Raw genomic sequence first — 19,377 nt, 5'->3', positions numbered from 1 at the left:
CTCCTGATTGTTCAGAAGTGGAGGTGCATATGCAGGGAGATGGAGGAAGGAGCTGTGCAGTGTGAGAAAGGACTCTTGTTCCAAGAGGATTTGGAGAAGGTGAAGCTTCATATGTGGTTTATGAGACTGGTTTGTTTTTTAACTAGGTTTTTATCATTGCATTGAAGTGATATTCCTTATGTGACTTACTTCAGGTAGAGACTTCATTTTGGCATGTTAGGATGCACATATAAGAAACTCTGTATTCTCCATTGATCAGTACATATTCCACAGAGTTATGACAGCTGTGGTTCTCCTCTTTGACTTTTAGGAATTTGTGCATTTTTATTTTTTTTAATAACTTTCTCAGCCTTTACAACACTTTACAGGTGACTAATAATATGGGTAAAGTGCAAGCTGCTGAGAGTACCTCTAGGTATTTTCTTTCTGTGTCACCAGCTGGGTCTGTGTTTTCTTTTTTAACTGTTGACTTTTCCTCTGCAAGTCTGTAATGGATGACTGGTCTAGAAAGTAGAACTGCGCAAGAAAAACAGTATTTGAGGAAGAAAACATAATACCTTGGCAAGTTCAGTTAAGATTGAGGCTTCCTGGGTAGATTTGGCTTCTGCTTTGCCGTCTTAAGAACATTTTAACAGAACTGCATGTGTTTGAGAACAAAATTTCCTTTGGGACTGACTTGCAGAGCTTGAAATCAATTACTTCTGGGAACTTGGTGTAACTCTGTGTCAGAGATGGCCCCAAAGAGCTACCTCCTGTAATGTCTACAAACCTGGCAGACCTTACTGTTTAATGTTAGCGTGATTTGATATAATGGTAGGCTGCTGCTGGTTCCCCTCAGCTCTACCCTTGGCGAGGTGCTCCTCCTGCTCGCCTTGCCTCCGACGTGGCTGCAGAGGAGGGAGCCCAGTTCATGGGTTCGTTAACCATCGTGGCTGTGTAATCACTAGATTCAGCACTGAGGCAAGGGAGAGGCTCTATGGTGAGGAGTGGAAAACAAGAAGGATCTCTCTTTGCACCAGCACTCAGCTGCTAGGCTGGGGTGGTGGCATGATAAGACTGCAGTACTAGCTACTTGAAATGGTATTTATTTGTAGTACCTGTTATTTTGAATGGAAGAAGGCAGAGTTCCTTGGCATTTTACCTTAACTTTGGGTATACATTGAAACCCAAGGTTGCCTCCAAAAGGCTAGTAAGCAAGATGGCAATGAAAAATGCATTCTCTGTCTTATTGTTTGTTTTGGGTTACAGAAGTTACTGTGTCTCAGCCTGCTCTGTTCCAGGAGGGTTTTCCACTGGTGCTTTGATTGATGTTTGACAGTATGATGGTATTTTTCGAAGGAATGCTAGCAGTACCAGGAGGAATGATAATTTTGTTTGATAATGACCAGATGTAGAAACTGTGTCATGCTTGTGACATGCCAGCAGTCTCTCTTTTTATGCATGGATTTTCTAGAATTGGAAATTGTAGTATAGTTTTGCACTAGTATAAGAACACAAATAGCGCTTTTGATGTAGAGCAAAGCTGTCTCTGGAATTTCACATTAACAATTTTTTGGAGTTAGTTAAAAACATGTCTCCTTATGCTCTGTTTCCTTCTGGATTTACAGACTTTGTTTCTAAAAACAGTAAGATGACCTCTGGCATAATTAAAAATAATTATAATATTAAATTACAAACAATTTATCATAACTATTAAAATGTAAAATTATTTGGAATTATAACCAATTTAAAGTCTTACATGAAATATGCAATATCATTTTGTTCCTTGAGCAGGAACTTCAGGGTTGTTTTGATCTTTCTTGTGTTTTTGTTGCTTGTTGTATGTGTGTGGATTTATTTAGAAAGCCTTCATTTAAGGCTGCCTTCGGTTCAAAGAGCTCACTGTTAGAAGGTACCTATCTGATTAAGCTAAATCTGCATTTGGGAAAAAGAACAAGCAAGAGTTCCACTACTAAAGCAGACACCATTTGAGCAAATGAGAAAGAGATCCAAATAACTGAGTCCTTAAGCAATTAATAACAGCTGTAAGAGATTTCAGCTCTACAGCACCTGAGAGCCTTGCCTGGGAGCATGAAAGATTTTGCCTTCTGAAACTGGAGGGGAGCATAGCTGGAGCTCATTCCAGATGGACCCACACCTACTCATAGATTTCTTAAAGCTCACATCTCTTAGGAGGTTTACAGCACACTTCTTCTGATGTTTACCCTCCCCCTGCCTCCTTTTTTTTCTTTCTCTACAATTTGAAATTTCCCCAAAGAGCCTTTCTGAACATGTCAGGAGGTTTGTAACATTGTTAGAATACAGTTTATCCAGAATTTCATTTTATTAAATATATGGAGTCATTCAACTTCCTTTTAATTGCGTTTTCTATTAGCAAAAAATTTCTGTGGGTGTGTTAATCTGAAAATCTTAAGGAGAATTTTGTTTTCCCCTCAGATTGAGGCAGTTCTTAGCTTAACCACACCAATTTCTGCCTCCCTCCCAAATTTTTTTTCATTTGATTTGCTCTGTTTTCCTTCTGAGACAATGCTCTCCTAAAAGTAGGAGAATCGAGTGCAGGTTTTAGCCGCATCCAAGGTAAAGTTCTGTTTACCTAAAAGTAGTCTTTAAGTTAATAAATTCAGTAGTTCACCACGCCTACAGTACAGTGTTCATAGAGGACAAGGACTCCTGTTATATGCCTGTTCCCCATGGAAAACAGCATGAAGATTTCTTCGAGTAATCTTGTTGTATAGCAGTCTTGCTTGCAATGCATTATTGTCCATTACTTGATAATAACAGTAAACCCACTTTTTTGTCTATGAGGGTTTTGGTTTTTAGTAATGGGAGTCATTAATTTGTTGAGGAAAAGGAAGGAATGTCTGACGATGAAGTGACTGCATGAGGTCAGACCCACAGTGCATCTGTGTTTCCTCTGGCCAGGAGCAGTTGCCTGGGGAAGAGCACTGGGTTGCACCCTGATGTGCTGAGTACTTTCCCAACTCCACCGATCTCAGGCTGATGGGCTTCATGAGTCAAAGGCAGTTTCGTATTTTCTATCAGTTGATTTTCCTTCCATGAGTTTTTCTGAGCCCTGTTTGAACTTAGATAATTTCTCCTATCCATGATATCTGAGGAAAAAAGGTGGGTTTAGCTTTTAACGTCATGTTGCATGAGTAATTTCTTTTTCTTTAGATTTTTTGTCAACTTGGCTCAATTTGTGTGGGGAGAGGCAGTGAACAGTCATTTCCTATTCTCTTTCTCTGTGCCTCTCAAGATTTTATACATCTCCGCTGTCTGTTTTCCTGGCTGAAGAGTTCTGGTATGTTCAGATGCTTCCCATATGGAAGGCATTTTGTGTTTTTAATCACCCTCGCTGGTCTTGTTTTACCCTTTCCAGAACAGAAGAATAGGAAACAACCCCACAACATCAACAACAAAAAACCTAAACGGTTCTTGCTGAATTTCTCATGGTATAATTTTCCAAGCATTTTCAGGTTTTAATGTTACGGAGATTGCTTTTACTGTTGGCTGTTCCCCAGCTGGAATGTGGAGCAACATGTCTATGATGGAGAACAGTAAATTTGTCAGTAATTTTACATTTCTTAAAAGTGGGCAGTTCATTTTCTGTAAGACTCCATACAGCATTTTGGCATACTTTGCTTCAGGTTCACTGTAGAGGAGAGATGCTTCAGCTTTTCTTTTGTCTTTTGCTAAAGTATTCCCTCTAAGAGCAGGTTAAAAATAGGATGTCATTGTATTTTGACTGAACTCTGCTGTAAATTTATTTTTGTCCATTTAAGAGAGAGTAATTAAAACATCCTGGCTAGTGTTTGTTAATTGTTTGTAATGCTTCTTTCAATACAATTACAAGGTTTGTCATTGTAGCCTGTGGAGATGGTCAGTTCTCTGCATACCTACTGACAGAATAATGTCAGTCTAGAAGTGGTGTGTCATCTTCCTCTATTAATTAAGTGTTCATGCTTGGATGGTGATGAATAACATAGTAGTGGTAGACCACAGAGTACGAAGTGATTACTTCAGAAAGAAGAAAAAGAGGTTTACTGTATGCCTCTGCATGCATGTGTTACCTAATGCATGTCACTACATACAACATTTTAGGAAATAAGAGTAACAACTTGATATAATGCAGCTGTTGAATAGCTTGTTATGTTGTGATAGTTTTTGTCAATTATGTTTCTGAAAAGGAAATGGAGGTTAGCATACATATTTATTACTCACAGTTTTCTTAATGGATAGATTTTTAATGCCAAAGCTGTTTTAAAGTCCACTTTGAAGAAAAAATAATTCACATTTTAACAAACTCTATACTGGAAAAATGAAATATAAGTTGAATAAAGTATATATTCATGCCATACATTGCAGAGGAAGGTATTGTTGAAACATTCATCATAGCTTACCTTTCCAATTCAATAAAAGGACTACTAAGAAATAGAAAAACTGGAGTTCTCTCATTGACTGATGTCCTACCTAACACTGAAATTGTGTATTGGCAGAAGAGCAAGCATTGGTGATGCCAGGATGAGTTATTCAAGTTCTAGGCAGAATTTAAGCCGCCAAGTCAAGTGTTGAAGACTTGATCTTTATGTATGTCCCAGAAATGTAAAAGTGAACAAAACCAAAGAACAATGCTAAGAATCCCTTGCTAAGAATCCTAAACTGAAGCAAAAAAAGGCAAAATAAGCCAATAACACAGAATTAGCAGTCAGACTGATGTAACTCAGCAGCATTTCTTTCCTTCACCCTTCTTCATGTACTAGTATTTGATTGCTTCAGAAGCTGCAGGCAAAGCTAAAAGGACAACTCAAAGATCATCCTCAGTTTAAATCAGTGTTTTGTTATTTGCAGATAAAATTATAAATAACTCCAGAAGGAAATAAAGTAGTATCTTTCCTTCCTTCCTGATGTCCACAAAGGACAGTAAGAAAATACTCCTGAATACCAAATACAACTAGGATTGGAGATAGGAAAAAAATAACTCTTTTCAAAACAAAATCAAGTATAGTAGCTTGAGAGAGACTCAGAAGCAGCTCTGTTTTCTTAATCTATTTCCCTGGGAATAAATTCAAATACTGGCTTTTTTGAAATCTTGGGTTGTATACTTCCTCACTCTCTTGGAGGGAGATTCTTGGTTTTCCTTGATGTTTATTTCAAAAAGAGTGACAAAATGTGTGAAATTCAATGCCAGAAATGCTTTCAATTCTCTTTGAAGTATTATCTTTATCATGTAAAGAAATACAGCAAGTAGTTGTGCCAATTTTGTCTTTTAAGATAAAACTTCAGTGGGTTTTTGAACCTATGACCCTTGTATTGCCCTAGCCTACCCTAGGTTTTGCTATATTTGTACTGTCTTACGTGACCAGAATAGTAACACGGAAACCTGTGGTCAGAACAAAGTAAAATGATGGTACCGTCCAAAATAAGGAGTCCAGTCACTGGTAGATGTGTCTGTGTTACCTGGCACACTGCTTTCAGATATATTGATGAAGTGCAGGCTGTTTTACTATGCTTTATTTTTCTTGCTCATCATTAGCATTATTAGTTTTTAAGTGTTCATAGTGGGATTGAGTGCACGCTCAGCAAGTTTGCTGACAACACCAAGCTGTGTGGTGCGGTCAACACGCTGAGGGGAAGGGATGCCATCCAGAGGGACCTTGACAGGCTTGAAAGGTGGGCCCATGTGAACCTCATGAAGTTCAACAAGGCCAAGTGCAAGGTCCTGCACGTGGGTCGGGCCAATCCCAAGCACAAATACAGGCTGGGCAATCAGTGGATTGAGAACAGCCCTGCAGAGGAGGACTTGGGGCTGTTGGTTGACGAGAAGCTCAACATGACCCAGCGATGTGCCTTTGCAGCCCAGAAAGCCAACCATATCCTGGGCTGCATCAAAAGAAGCATAACCAGCAGGTCAAGGGAGATGATTCTTCCCCCCTACTCCACTCTGGTGAGACCCCACCTGGAGTACTGTGTTCAGCTCTGAGGCGCCCAACACAAGAAGGACATGGACCTGTTGGAGTGAGTCCAGAGGAGGGCCATGAAGATGATCAGAGGGCAGAAGCACCTCCCCTATGAAGACAGGCTGAGAGAGTTGAGGTTGTTCAGCCTGGAGAAGAGAAGGCTCCAGGGAGACCTTATAGCAGCCTTCCAGTACTTAAAGGGGGGCCTACAGGAAAGATGGGGAGGGACTTTTTACAAGGGCCTGTAGTGATAGGACAAGGGGTAATGGCTTTAAAGTGAAAGAGGGTAGATTTAGGTTAGATGTAAGGAAGAAGTTCTTCACTGTGAGAGTGGTGAGGCACTGGCAGAGGTTGCCCAGAGAGGTTGTGGATGCCCCATCCCTGGCAGTGTTCAAGGCCAGGTTGGATGGGGCTTTGAGCAGCCTGGTCTAGTGGAAGGTGTCCCTGCCCATGGCAGGGGGGTTGGAACTCGATGACCTTTAAGGTCCCTTCCAGTCTAAACCATTCTGTGATTTTTGATCTGTGTATCCAGAATGGTCTTGTGCCCAGCAGATGAGGTTACAAGGTTTGTAATGCAGATCCTTATACTATGATTTGTTTGATTAAAGCATTCTGCCAACATCAGAGTGGGCATGGGGGCCTTCAGCTTGCTGACACTGTTACTGAAATCCAGGATAAAACTCCTTAACAGCAATGAGAAGTTAAGAAGTAGGCACTCCTTTATTGCAGCACTGGGCACACAGGGGATCGCTCCACCTATCGTGTGCACCTGTCTAGTCTATCTGTGCAGGGTAACTATACACCTTTTATACATATTCACTGAATTTCTGGAAAATGTTATACATAATCATTAACTTTCCGATAAATCATTAGGATATGTAAATGTCTCTTCATGCTGGTGAAGTGTAGGTCTCTGGTGGTCTTCTGTAGTCTTCCTCACTTGTCCGCTTCTTGACCTCTCTTAGGTGATTCTGCGCAGTACGATTCTCACCATCATCTATATTAGTTTACATAAAAATGCATACTATGTCTGTTCTTAAATGTAACCTTTCTAATAATTGGTCCTTCAGTCACACCATCTTATTAATATTCTTATGTTAAAACAATCATTGGTTAATCTCACTTAACTCTACTGATTAGAATCCTTGATAATTAGATCGAGGTGGGACAGGTAAGGGGTTTCCAAGCAGCAAACTGGTGACCATAACGGTTTCCTTCGTTTCCTAAAACAAAACGCTACAAATCAACAAATCTTTGTCAAAGTTTCGGTGGTTAACTGATTTTAGACAATACTTGAATTCTTATGGTTACACATAGTACATTTTCTAAAGTTCCTAAGTTCCTATGACTACATTTCAAACTTAACACTCCCATACCTATGCTTCACAATTTTCTACTTCTTAATCAAACCAAACTCTTTTATGTGATTAAATTTTGATTTCTTTACCAGAATATTTGCAACAACACCAGGAAACCTGACTGTTGGAGGGCCATTAATCTAACATGTAGTAAGATTAACTGGTCAGAGAATGTGCTGTACCTTCCATTTGCTGTATCAATTTACTTTCCTCGCAGTGTACAATATAGAGACATCTGTTGAGAACAAAAGAGGAAAGATAAAGGCAAAACGCATAATTTATGTAAGTAGGAGCACAGGCAAATGTATTTAATGTTTATCCTACAAATGGATCCCTTCTCTCTCTTCCATTCTGTGCTAAGCTTTATGTGGTTAAAAATTACATAAATGTATTTATTTGGGTAGGTTTCTTATCATAGCTTAAACCGTTATTCCTTTTTAAATCTGACCATTTACTGAACGAATAGAAGAATGTTATTATCTGAAAGGAGTAACAGGCAGATAAATTTGGTATGCATGCAACTTCCAGTGATGTCGTTTAAAGCAAAGGCATAATAGCAGCTGCTGTGCAGGCAGTGCATGTTGCCAGTGGAATTTATTTCTGACCAACTGTGTACTCTTTGACTCCAAATGCTCTGTCTGTATTGAAGAACTGCAGTGTATAAAAAGAAAAAGTGTTGGGGGAATTATAAGGAGGAGGACTATATGAGTAGGATAAACATAAATACAGTTTTTACTCATGATCGAGGAAGTATTCGAATCTAAATCTTAGGAGCTGAAAAACTAGTAAATTACAGATTTCTGTTTTCTTAATTGTATGAATGCCAAAATGCTGTTAATATGGTGGTTTTCAGATGTCTTACATTTGAAGTAGATATAAATGCAAATTATAGCAGCTTTTGATGGCACAAATGCTTTAAGTTACTTTGCAAATGTATTTTGCAAGTATGTTATTTGGCAAACATATATATTTTTTTAATTTGTACGAAGTACGAATACAAATAATAACAGCATCAACCTGTTTGGAGAACGTTTTCTTAATTATTTGTCCAACAGGTGTGCCTCAACCCTGGATTTCATTTTTTATGTGTGTTGAAAATACTCAGAATTTTGAAATGTGAGTAATTTGTAGGTGTTCAGAAATACCAAGTATAGCCTTTCTCTGAATATGATATAAAACTTATTTCTGGGTTGTTGTGTTGTTGTTGTTGTTGGGTTTTTTTGTTTGTTTGTTTGTTTTCTTTCCTAAACTGGAGATGCAAGACAGTCAGAAAAACATTTCTTGGTTGGTGGTGTTGGGTTTTGATTATTTTGGGTGTATTTTTGTTTTGTTTTGGGTTGTTTGTTCCACCACCACCACCCCCACCCCCCCCACCCCCCCCAATTAAAGCATGCTGTGTGTGTTCTGGGGGTGCATCATAGGCTACCTAGGAAGATTAATTTTTCTCTCTTACTTCCTGATAGCTGTTTTCAGTATTCTGTATACTGATACAGCTTTCCATAGTCTTGGCAGCAGCTACAGATGAGAAGTGCATTAAGTCATCTGGTTTGGGTCAGTGTCACTAGAAGGTTGTTTCTTGCTGTGTATTAATGAGATCTTTCTTCCTTTAACTAGCAGGCAGGAGCTTTTGAGTAACTTGATATTCTCTAAAAAATACTTCTCAATCATGCTCAAGAAGATAGGTCTAACATCTCGTTTGCTCATTAGGAATCCTAAAAGCTTGTCTGTATGTGGTTATATTCTTTACGTATCTTTTGCAAGCTGTTCCGGCGAGTAAGTCCAGATTGACTCGAGACCTGCTTTTGGTCTGGTCGGGTGCATCTCTGTCCATGCCTCCCTAGGGTCCCACAGGTGATATGAAAGATGACAGTGAGAACATAAGTGAGACAAGCTTCATTGGCATTTCCCAAGGCATTTTTTCCTCCCCTCTGAAGGGTTGGGTTACCCCTGTGAGGAAGCTCTTTACTAAGTGTGCTCTCTCTTTCATTTCCAGGCCAGAGCCTCAACAGAAAGCTCCCTCTGCACCTCCGCCTCCACCCCCACCCCCACCTCCGCCCCTGCCAGAGCCCACCCCGCCAGAGCCAGAGGAGGAGATTTTAGGGTCTGATGATGAGGAGCAAGAGGATCCTGCAGATTACTGTAAAGGTGTGTGCATTCAGCAGTGTCGATGAGGGTAAACTTTGTCATGCAAGTCTTAACACTGGTTCTATGGAGGTTTTTAAATACCTGATCTTTAATTACAGAATTTGCTTATACAAGAACTATGAACAACTGCTCATTACAGGTCCAGATGCACAACTGTCTTCAGCTTTACTTTTTCACTTAGCTTATTTGTACATTTTGCAATAAAATATGAATATTGCATCCTTGTTTTCTTCCTGATGTCCTAGTTATAAGAATGGAGAAGAAACTTTTCTTGATTGATGTTAGTTGTAGGAGAAACAAAACTACCCACACCAAAATAAACAACCCCTGACACTCCGAAAGGTTCTAAAATGCCTTGATGCCTTTAACAACATTAACTACATTTAGTTTTTAATCTAGAACTTTTTTTCCTGTTCTTCTTTCACCTGCACCAGCCCAAGAAGTTACATGCTGCTTTTTTGCATGTCGTCTTTTAGAGCCCTCAGCATTGTCTGAGGCTCTCTACATCTTCATTTTAGCTCTTGATTTCCTTAATATTTGTAGTTGCTTATATTAATTTTTTAAGTAGCGTTAAATGCATAAAAACATGTGACTGCAGTATAACAGTGTCAATACTCAAGTTTGTTTTAATGTCACTGCTACAGTTGCAAGTCTGTTCCCATTAGGGTAAAATGTATAGTGTTCTTATATGAAAAATCATAAACAACAGGTCTCTCAACTTTGGGTTATCTATCATAGTAGATTTCAAGGATATAAGGACATATATACTTCAGGAAACATCAAAGTTTTATCACTTCAGATTAATGTTTTTGAACAGCCAAAAAGCACTGTATATACATTGACTATGTCTGATATTCTGCATTCCTCATGTCAAGAAACACTTTCTGTGTCAAATATGATGATGTCTTCTTAATAAGCCTGGAAATGTGCTATTTTAAGAATCCCCTCTCCCAGCCTGGAACAAGTTGGTTTGTATTTTCATATTTAACAATTGAAAGTCACTATTTCATTTTGGTGTAAGAAGTTTTATTAATGTGATACTTCAAACGTTTAAGTGGCTTACAGATACCAATAGTGAAAACCAAACAGTAAACTCAAACTAAATGTTGAAGTCTGCAACAGGGAAAAGAAAACCATATTGCTAAAGCATGTTTGTATTTTTTAAAAAATTATTTCTGTTCCAGCACTTTTGTTCCTTAAGATAACTCTTTTGGTGTCTGTAACATCTTCCATCAGTGAGTAAGGATTTGTTGTTTAAACATCTGTTTACTTATAAACATCTGTATTTCCTTGAGATTAAGTGTTTCAGGGCCCCCACTTAATTCTTCCCTGAAGGGCTGCATTTAATTTCAAACAATCCATTGTTGTCTGTGTTCCAGTATCTCTTGCAAAATGTCACCATCTGGAGAAGCTAGATCACAAAACAAACAAACAAAAATGGTCGAAAAATAAGTTTACCAGCCTCCTTATGAGTTACCTGTTTAACTAGAGTCTCTGTGACAATAGCAGGTCAGTAGTGAGATTTGTATGCTTTTAAAATGAACTACATGTTACACTAAGAATACTTGCAGCTTTCCTGAAAAATTAAAGGGAACTTAAAGGTTCTTCTGAATTCTTCTGGTCTTGATGTTCTGAATTGATGGAAGTATATTAAAGATGGTTCAAGCTTTGGTTAATTTGGATGTCATAATCATTATTTGTTTCTGCGAGAACAGTGCTTTTGTTGCTCCAGTAGATGATTTGCCCATTTTCTGACCATAATTTCCTGTAAGACTGGTACGTTTCCTTCTTTTAGTCTGCTGGAGTTGAAGTGAAGGGAAGGTCACCATAAGAATCTGAACTGAATGGCCAGATTGGGATGATCTGGGGCCATACAGACTTTCTGTTTGTTTATTTTATATTCAGTGTGGGGAATGAATAAGTTATTTGGGAAAGAATTCCAGGGATAGCTCTTAGAAACATTATTTCCATTTTTTTTGAGAGGTTTTTCATTAGTTTGAATGTTTTTCTGGTTTGGTAATCTTACCTGTATTTACAGAGTGGAAGATAAATATTTGGAAATTATCATTTATTACTGGATTGTCTCTCTTCTTCCTAATTTTATATGCAAAATGGCAATCTCCCAGGATTCTTGAGTGAGGCACAGAGCATACTTCATCTATTCTCCACCTCAATCTGAAGTTTCACAGGAAGACAATTTTTATGAGGGTGTATATCATTAATTTTTTAAATGAGTTCAACTTTTCACCTGTTAACTGTACTTCCCATTGCCAGGGTATTTTTGTTACTTTTTTTTTTTTTTTTTTAAGGATATTTTACTATATTCTGGGCTCACAGCCACATTACATGGTGGTTAGTAAGTAGTCATAATAGTATTTTTAATCAGGAAATTGCATTAGTTTGAATTAGCACCTGATGTGAAAGAGACAACGACAGCCATAGGTGTAAAGCAGACTAACCTCTCTTCCCCAGGGGCTTCCTCCAGGGCCTGTTTAAATCTGTGAAATGACTTCTGTTGGTGTCACTGAATTTACATTAAATGCTTTTCAAATCTTTAAGGAATGGAAATATCAAAAGTCCAACTATGTGTTTTTTCAAGGGGTACTTAGACACTGAAGCTAGTTTTTCTAAATTTCTGAAAAGCCTTGAAACACTTGGAGACTTTTTTGAAGAGCCTGTTGTGTCATGGATGTAATTGGAATTCTTTGCTTCTCTGATCATCTGCTTTGTCCCCTGGAGATGTCTCCCATTCATCCAGTTCACAAAGGGAATAATTCCCTATACAAGCATAGAACTAGCCAGCTACAATTACCAATACATTCAGGAGACATTTAGGAATAATGATCTCATTTTTCTGACCCTCTTTCTTGAGTGCATGTAGCTAGCTAGCTATCTGTGAGAGACACTTTTTTTTCTTTGTGCTGCAGTGAATAGCACAACAATTTTTTTTTTGTTTTTATTACATTATCAGCAGTGCCACTTACACATTGTACATTTTCAAAGACCAATATTGTTTTTCCAAAAGTACATCATTATTCTCAACCCGTTAATTTTGCATAGATGCTTTCTTGTTACTACTATATAGAAATATTTTCTGTATCATGAAGAACTTAAATAATTACATTCATCATAGGATGACACAAGTTTTTAAAATGCATTTAACTAAGCATGTTGTTACCTGGTTGTCCGCAACCTGTAAATGGTTATGTTGCTGGCATGAATAATCAGGGAGTAACATGTACAGGAACTGTAATCGATTATTTCCAAAACTGCTCCTGTTGTGGCTTAGGACAGTAGAAAGTATCTGTCGTGGTTTAACCCCAGCCAGCAACTAAGCACCACGCAGCCGCTCACTCACTTCCCCCCCATCCAGTGGGATGGGGGAGAAAATCAGGAAAAGAAGTAAAACTCCTGGGTTGAGATAAGAACGGTTTAATAGAACAGAAAAGAAGAAACTAATAATGATAATGATAACACTAATAAAATGACAACAGTAAGTAATAAAAGGATTGAAATGTACAAATGATGCACAGGGCAATTGCTCACCACCCGCCGACCGACACCCAGCCAGTCCCCGAGCGGCTAAAAAAAAAAAAACTGCCTCCCCCCCCCTTCCCAGTTCCTAAACTAGATGGGACGTCACATGGTATGGAATACACCGTTGGCCAGTTTGGGTCAGGTGCCCTGGCTGGGCATGAGAAGCTGAAAATCCTTGACTATAGTCTAAACACTACTGAGCAACAACTGAAAACATCAGTGTTATCAACATTCTTCACATACTGAACTCAAAACATAGCACTGTACCAGCTACTAGGAAGACAGTTAACTCCATCCCGGCTGAAACCAGGACAGTATCTTGTGAAGTCTATATACTCAGAGAATATGCTACCACTATTGGTATCTGTAGCATATGCTGGTGTATTGCTATAATTAGTTAATGACAGTGCTGTAGGGACCAAAATAACGTGGCTTTTACGTATATAGTATTGTTATTCTTGCAATATGTAGATTTTACTAAAACAACTTACCAACCCCCAGTTTATTAACTTGACTTCAGTGTCTTTGACTGACTTCTTGTGTAGGGTGTTCTCTCTCCTGTCTGTGATGGGAAGAAACTATCCCAAGTTTTTGATTATTTTTGACCCTTTGGACCCTTTGAAGCAGAAGTACGCCAAAAGTAATCTGCAGAGGCAGACTTACAAGGCACTTGTTTACCTGAACTATTCTTAGAAACATGTTTATCTGTATTTAAATTCTTCATCACTGAGTGTTATGCTGTTAACATGTTAAAAAAGAAAATATTTTGTTTAGTGCAAAAAAAATTACTTCTGGACATTGTTTTATATATCTGAAGGCTCACTAACACCCCTCTGGGAGTACAAAAAGCTGCATAAATTGTGAGTGTTTTCATATACATCTGAAGCCATATAACTGTTAAGGAATGATTTAATAGGACTAGATATTTAGGAAAGTTGTAAAACATTTTATGTAACGTATGTTTTATGTAATTCTTGCTGTCAGGTCAGCAGACTTGATTCACTTCACAAATGCAAACCCTTTCAGTTATGGAAAGGTGGAATTGCTATGTTCTTTTAATCTTCCACCCTCATCTATCACTTCATCATCCTGGATAGAGTTTTATGGAAAGAACTGACCAAAGAGTAATAACTTTATTTTTTAAACCAGTTAATAGCTGTCTTAAAATATGATAATATTTATTCAGATTTTAAAATATTTTCATTAGCTGTTACTGCAAGGATGGTTAAATAGATGATCGAATTAAAGTTTAGTTTTGTTTTTAATGTTTCTGTCAGTATGGATTTATATGTGTTCGTTTATTCAGCAAAATTTATGTTCAGCAAAATCTATATAATAATGAAGCTTCAATGGACTTGGGCTTCATATGTAGCTGATACTGTTTCTTTTTGCATATGAAGTGGACAGCATAATAGTCAACACTTAGTAGGTCTGTGTCCCCCATCCTTTTCTGGAGTGTAAATCTAGTCCGGTGTTCCAAAAGTTAATTCTTTTTCGTTGGAAAAGTAAGAAGTTCCCGCTTGGCAGAGTTGTGCATTCTTACTGAGGTTGACACAGTTCTGCAGTGGAAATGAAGGTAGCTTTTTAGGTTGCTAGGTGAGTTGTCCTGGCAGCTTTTCACGAACATTTTCTCCCCAGTGATGGAGGGGAGGGTAGGTCTTCCCCCAAGGGGGAGTCCTGGGACTTGGTCCTAGTATGGGTCCATATGTCTTGGTCCTCCTGCAATGCCCTGTTACTGCTCCTGAACTAGGGCCTTTGTTTTCCTTTGCCCTTTTTTAACTGAAAATGTTGGTGTCCGTATGCCTAAAGTTGTGAAGTGCAATACCGTGTGTGATAGTAAGTATATAATTCTCACGGGTTAAAAGTTTAAAGGTTGTTCTCATATCTGGGTCTTCATAGATTTGTGCAAAATTTTCATGGAAAAGATGAAACTTCAACACCTTACTGCTCGGCTGGGAGAGCTGAGACTGCGCTCTCTGTGTCTGTCCGTGCTACCTATGCACATCAGACTCATTTCTGTGCTTGTGAACATGCTTGACCCTCTGCGGTGGTATAAACTGCCAGGCAGGTGGGCAGGGAGGTGCGTGAAGTCAGTGCTGTATATAGCCAAGATTTGCTCTGCCCATCTGAAGTGGTTGCTGTCACTTGGTTCAGACCGGCCCCTGCTGAGACGGATACTTGTGAGTGCTGCTTCCCTGATGCTCTGGCCTGAGCTGTTGGAGTCTCTGCCAGCGGTGTGACGTGCGGGAGCCTGGGCAGCTGCAGCCCTGTCGGATGGGTCAGCTTTTGGTTGCGCGGCGAGCAAACCACCGACTGTCTGCTAAGTTTGAAGTTACACCTCACGATACAAATATCAAAGCTGTGCGTGTTTTAGAGTTTCAGTTGAGACATACCAACATCTAAAGCAATACATTATTTAGGCTTTTTCATTCTGTTGAATATATAATCTTTATAGTGCTATTGTACAGTTGCATTAAATTTATTAATCTGCTCTGGAAGCTTTTGAGAAAAATTCACAAATAAACTCTTGAACTTCTTGTAAGGCAAATGATGTTATTGGCAAAGAAAGGATATAAATATATCCAGATTTGATATCGCTGTTCCACAGATAAAAAGGAGGTAAGAGAGAAGTCCCTGTTTTAAATCCAAGGAATTAAGTGATAAGTTCACATTGTTGTCTTACCTGGGCACCAGTTCTAACAAGATTTTCAGGGGATTTCGAAACAAATATAGCAACTTAGAGAAAGTAGTCTGAGGTTTTCCTAATTTTAAGTGGAATAGTCAGTAACTGACGATCCTGCCAAAGGAGAGTAGGGCATGACATTGTGAAGGACCAGAAAGAGCTGAAGAATTGATTCCTTGACAGCTGCTCTGAGTCTGATGCTGGTGATGTCCTAGAGGGTTGCATGGTGCAGCTGCATTATTTGTTTGCAATTTAGGCAATCCAGTTAGTGGATGTTATTCTTAGTGTGTTAAGGTCTGAATAATAATCTTGTGTGATCACTGTCTTCCCTGTCTTTGACCGGGAGGAAGAATGCCTCTTTAAATATGAAGGAAATAAAAAGCTTCATTACACCTCTTCACACTGCCTAGAAAGCTGAGCTCCAGCCTGCTTTGTCCTCTTCGCCTTTCTGCCTAAAGGGGCTTTTGAGGAGCTGTATAGTGGTGTAAGTTAGAACTGCAGACTTTGGTAATTAAAAAGCAGTTCAGACAAAGCCCATAGCTGCCTGCTCTCTCTTCTTCCTCACTGTAAAAACCTCAGACATAAGAAAAATGCATTGCTGCTATGGGTCAGGAGCCAAGCAGAAGAGCATCAATAAAGTCTGCGTTGTTCTTAACAATTTCTCAGGAAGTATTTTATTGCTGCCTTTATTAATAGAAAGCAAATGGGAATTAAAACAGTCACTGTTTCTGCAATCATGCAAAATATCTTGACTGGAGAAGCTTCAAATATGATAAAGAAATAATGTAGATCTTTTCTGTACTCTGCAAAGTGGAAGATAAGCCTAGGGAAATAGAGAACAGATGGTAATATTACCACAAATAAAAGCCATAAGAGAGAAGGGTAAATAAACTCTACAGTAGTTACAGGACATGAGTTTTTTCCCTCCAGGCCTAGTAAGGCAGATTTTTTAACATTAGATTAAAATTTTCTTTAGATTTCCTATTTATAGTAGAGGACAATTTGAAGAGGAAAATTTATACTACAAGAATTACTTTAAAATGTGGGAATTATTGTTTGTTTTCTGAATATTTTTTCTTTACTCATTTTTTCATGAAAGGAGGCTATCATCCAGTGAAAATTGGTGATCTTTTCAATGGCCGGTATCATGTTATTAGAAAGTTAGGATGGGGACACTTCTCTACAGTCTGGCTATGCTGGGATATGCAGTAAGAAAACTATTTATTTCCATTCACTTTTTTCTTAATATGTTACTTAATTTTGTTTGCAGTAACTTTCATTTTACATGCATGATAAAGTTAAGTAAAAGTTTGCTATCTTTTTATGCAGAAAGATGTTTGCAGTCTTATTTTGCTCTTGGTTAAGGGTGTAGTTTATAAAAGCTCTCAGAAATAAGTATAATTCTGTTTTCTTTGACAAATTAGCTTTGGTTATATTGAATTTGCATGTTGTCTTGAACATGCAAGAGTAAGCTAATGTTTTTATTTCTGTTGTATCTTTAATGAAAAAAATACAGTTATACCTAGACTGAATGGTAAAACTTGTAACCAAATTCCGCTTTTAAAAACATTAGCATCAAGGGGACAAAATATTCAATAAATCAGACTGTTAACAGAGTATTGTTAAAAGTTGTTTTTAAGTGTAATTTCAGTGTTTTCTGTCAGAATACATTAGGTATAGTCTATTTAAAATTTCCCAACCTTCAGCTCAGAGCATGTGTTGAAAATGTTTTTGTTCTTTTCAAGGGGGAAAAGGTTTGTTGCAATGAAAGTTGTAAAAAGTGCCCAGCATTATACAGAGACAGCCTTGGATGAAATAAAGTTGCTCAAATGTGTAAGTATCGCTCATGTAATACAGTTCTCAATACCAAAAATAATAGTAATAGTTTTAAAAATGTAGCAGAATATTGTTTTTAAATTTTTTTTGCATAGATTTTTTTTCTAAATAGCTGGCTTAGTATGTGTACCATGATTTCTGAAGCTCTGAAATATTAACCTCGTGGAAAGCTAACTAATTTGTATTTTAAAGTGAATTTTTTGCTAAAATGTCAGTGTTTACATCTTGGTTTAGGTTCGTGAAAGTGACCCAAATGATCCTAACAAGGATATGGTTGTACAGCTAATTGATGACTTCAAAATATCTGGAATGAATGGAATTCGTATCCTTTTGAAAACATGGCATCTTCATTTAAAATGATCTACTGAGATAAGTAAGCATTTAGTTCTGGCTTTTTTCTGTTTAGTCTTACTTTGAATATGTAATGTAGAAACACCAAAATGTAGATACAAAGGGTAGACCAATGTGTAATGCACTTACTGGAGTGAAAGTAGCTTAGCTTTTCTAAATACAACGCAAAATTAAAAAAATTCTCGTGAATCCTGTTAAGATCTGCTAGAACTAGATGTAGTTAATTCACTTAAAAACTGGAGTTCTACTGAAAAGATTTGTAATCACTGAAGCTTATAGGAAATATGTTTTGCTCTAGATGAATAAAGAGAAAGAAGGTGTCTGTCATGAAGAAGCTGGTTTCTGTTTTCATGTGTGAAGTGTGAGGGCATGGAGATTCTTCTCTTGTTTATGTGGTCCTCTTTTGGCCAGGTGTTAATCTCTTTTTTGGCAAAGGTTTTAAAAAGCTTTACCTTCAAATGCTTCCTTTAAGAAAAAAAAAAAAAAAGGAAAAAAAAAAAAGATGAGAGAGACAGTAAAATATGACTGAATATTGTTCTTGGAAAATTTTGGGTCTATGAATATATTTGATTTTAGAGTTGAGCTAAAGTGAGTTATCCATGCTAATTATATTGAGATATTTTAGCAGCTTATTATATTATTGTGCTTTCGTTTATTGTTATAGCTGGTATTTATGTGTATGCTTGTTGTGTCTTGGAGCCCTAATATCAGACCTCATTGTTCATGGTGTTGTATTACCAGACAGAGACAGTTCCTGCTCTAGAGAGCTTAACACTAAGTTTATTTTGGTGATGTGCCTTCAGTTTTCAGCAGATCAGGTTAAGATGCTCTTCACCAACTCTCATCCTCTAGGAGAGGAATCTAGGAGGTGACTGTCAGTAAATCTGAATGCCCACTAGAAAGCATCCTTTCAGGGAGAAGTGTGCAAGCAGTTGTCATCCCATCCATCTGTCTCTTGACATTAGTTATGAAGCCTTTGGGTTTGTGGTAAGTGAGAATGAGAGTGCAGGGACAAGTATTCTCAGTTACAGAATGGTGTCTTAACTGCTTTCCCTTTGTCCCCTTTTGATTTGTTTCCTGATTGCTTCAGTGGTCAGCTACCATGGTAGAAAGCTGCTTAAATGTAGGTGAAGTTAGTATAGTCTGCTTTTTTCCTAGGTTTTATAATCAAATTAAAATGAATTAAAATAAACAAGACAGTTGCCAGTAGTAATTTCAACATGAATATAAGTGGTTTGTGATCAAGGAAATTGCATAACACAGTGAGGCAAAGAACCCTGGTTAGGGTTTCTTGGTGCTGCTATTATGCTACAAAAAATACGTTTTAATTTGAGATGCTTATTAAGATGTATTTTATAAATACTTCTATCGTCTAACTATGTTCACAAAAAAATAATGCGACCAAAGCACTTCAGGTCTTCAGCTGACAGCTGTACAATTGAAGAATAATTAAAGTTATTTTTAGAAATCAGAAATTTTGACTTACTGTTTTCACTGTAAAACACTAATA

At 37.8% G+C, this 19,377-nt stretch overlaps 1 protein-coding gene across 6 annotated transcripts in view; it reads left to right on the top strand.

Moving 5' to 3' along the window:
* SRPK2 (SRSF protein kinase 2) overlaps positions 1 to 19,377 on the top strand; it is a 149,238-nt gene that overhangs the window by 89,038 nt on the left and 40,823 nt on the right. For all 6 annotated transcript variants that reach the window (XM_075024820.1, XM_075024819.1, XM_075024815.1 and 3 more), the window contains 4 exons: positions 9,309 to 9,460; positions 16,780 to 16,888; positions 17,426 to 17,513; positions 17,751 to 17,838. In XM_075024820.1, the coding sequence (XP_074880921.1) occupies positions 9,309 to 9,460; positions 16,780 to 16,888; positions 17,426 to 17,513; positions 17,751 to 17,838 (437 nt within the window). The remainder of the gene's footprint in view (positions 1 to 9,308; positions 9,461 to 16,779; positions 16,889 to 17,425; positions 17,514 to 17,750; positions 17,839 to 19,377) is intronic.

This window comes from Buteo buteo, chromosome 4, assembly GCF_964188355.1.
Source record: "Buteo buteo chromosome 4, bButBut1.hap1.1, whole genome shotgun sequence".
In the NCBI taxonomy this organism is placed as follows: Eukaryota; Metazoa; Chordata; class Aves; order Accipitriformes; family Accipitridae; genus Buteo; species Buteo buteo.
The sequence above is the reverse complement of the archived record's forward strand: the minus strand, read 5'-3'. Positions and strand labels throughout refer to the sequence as shown.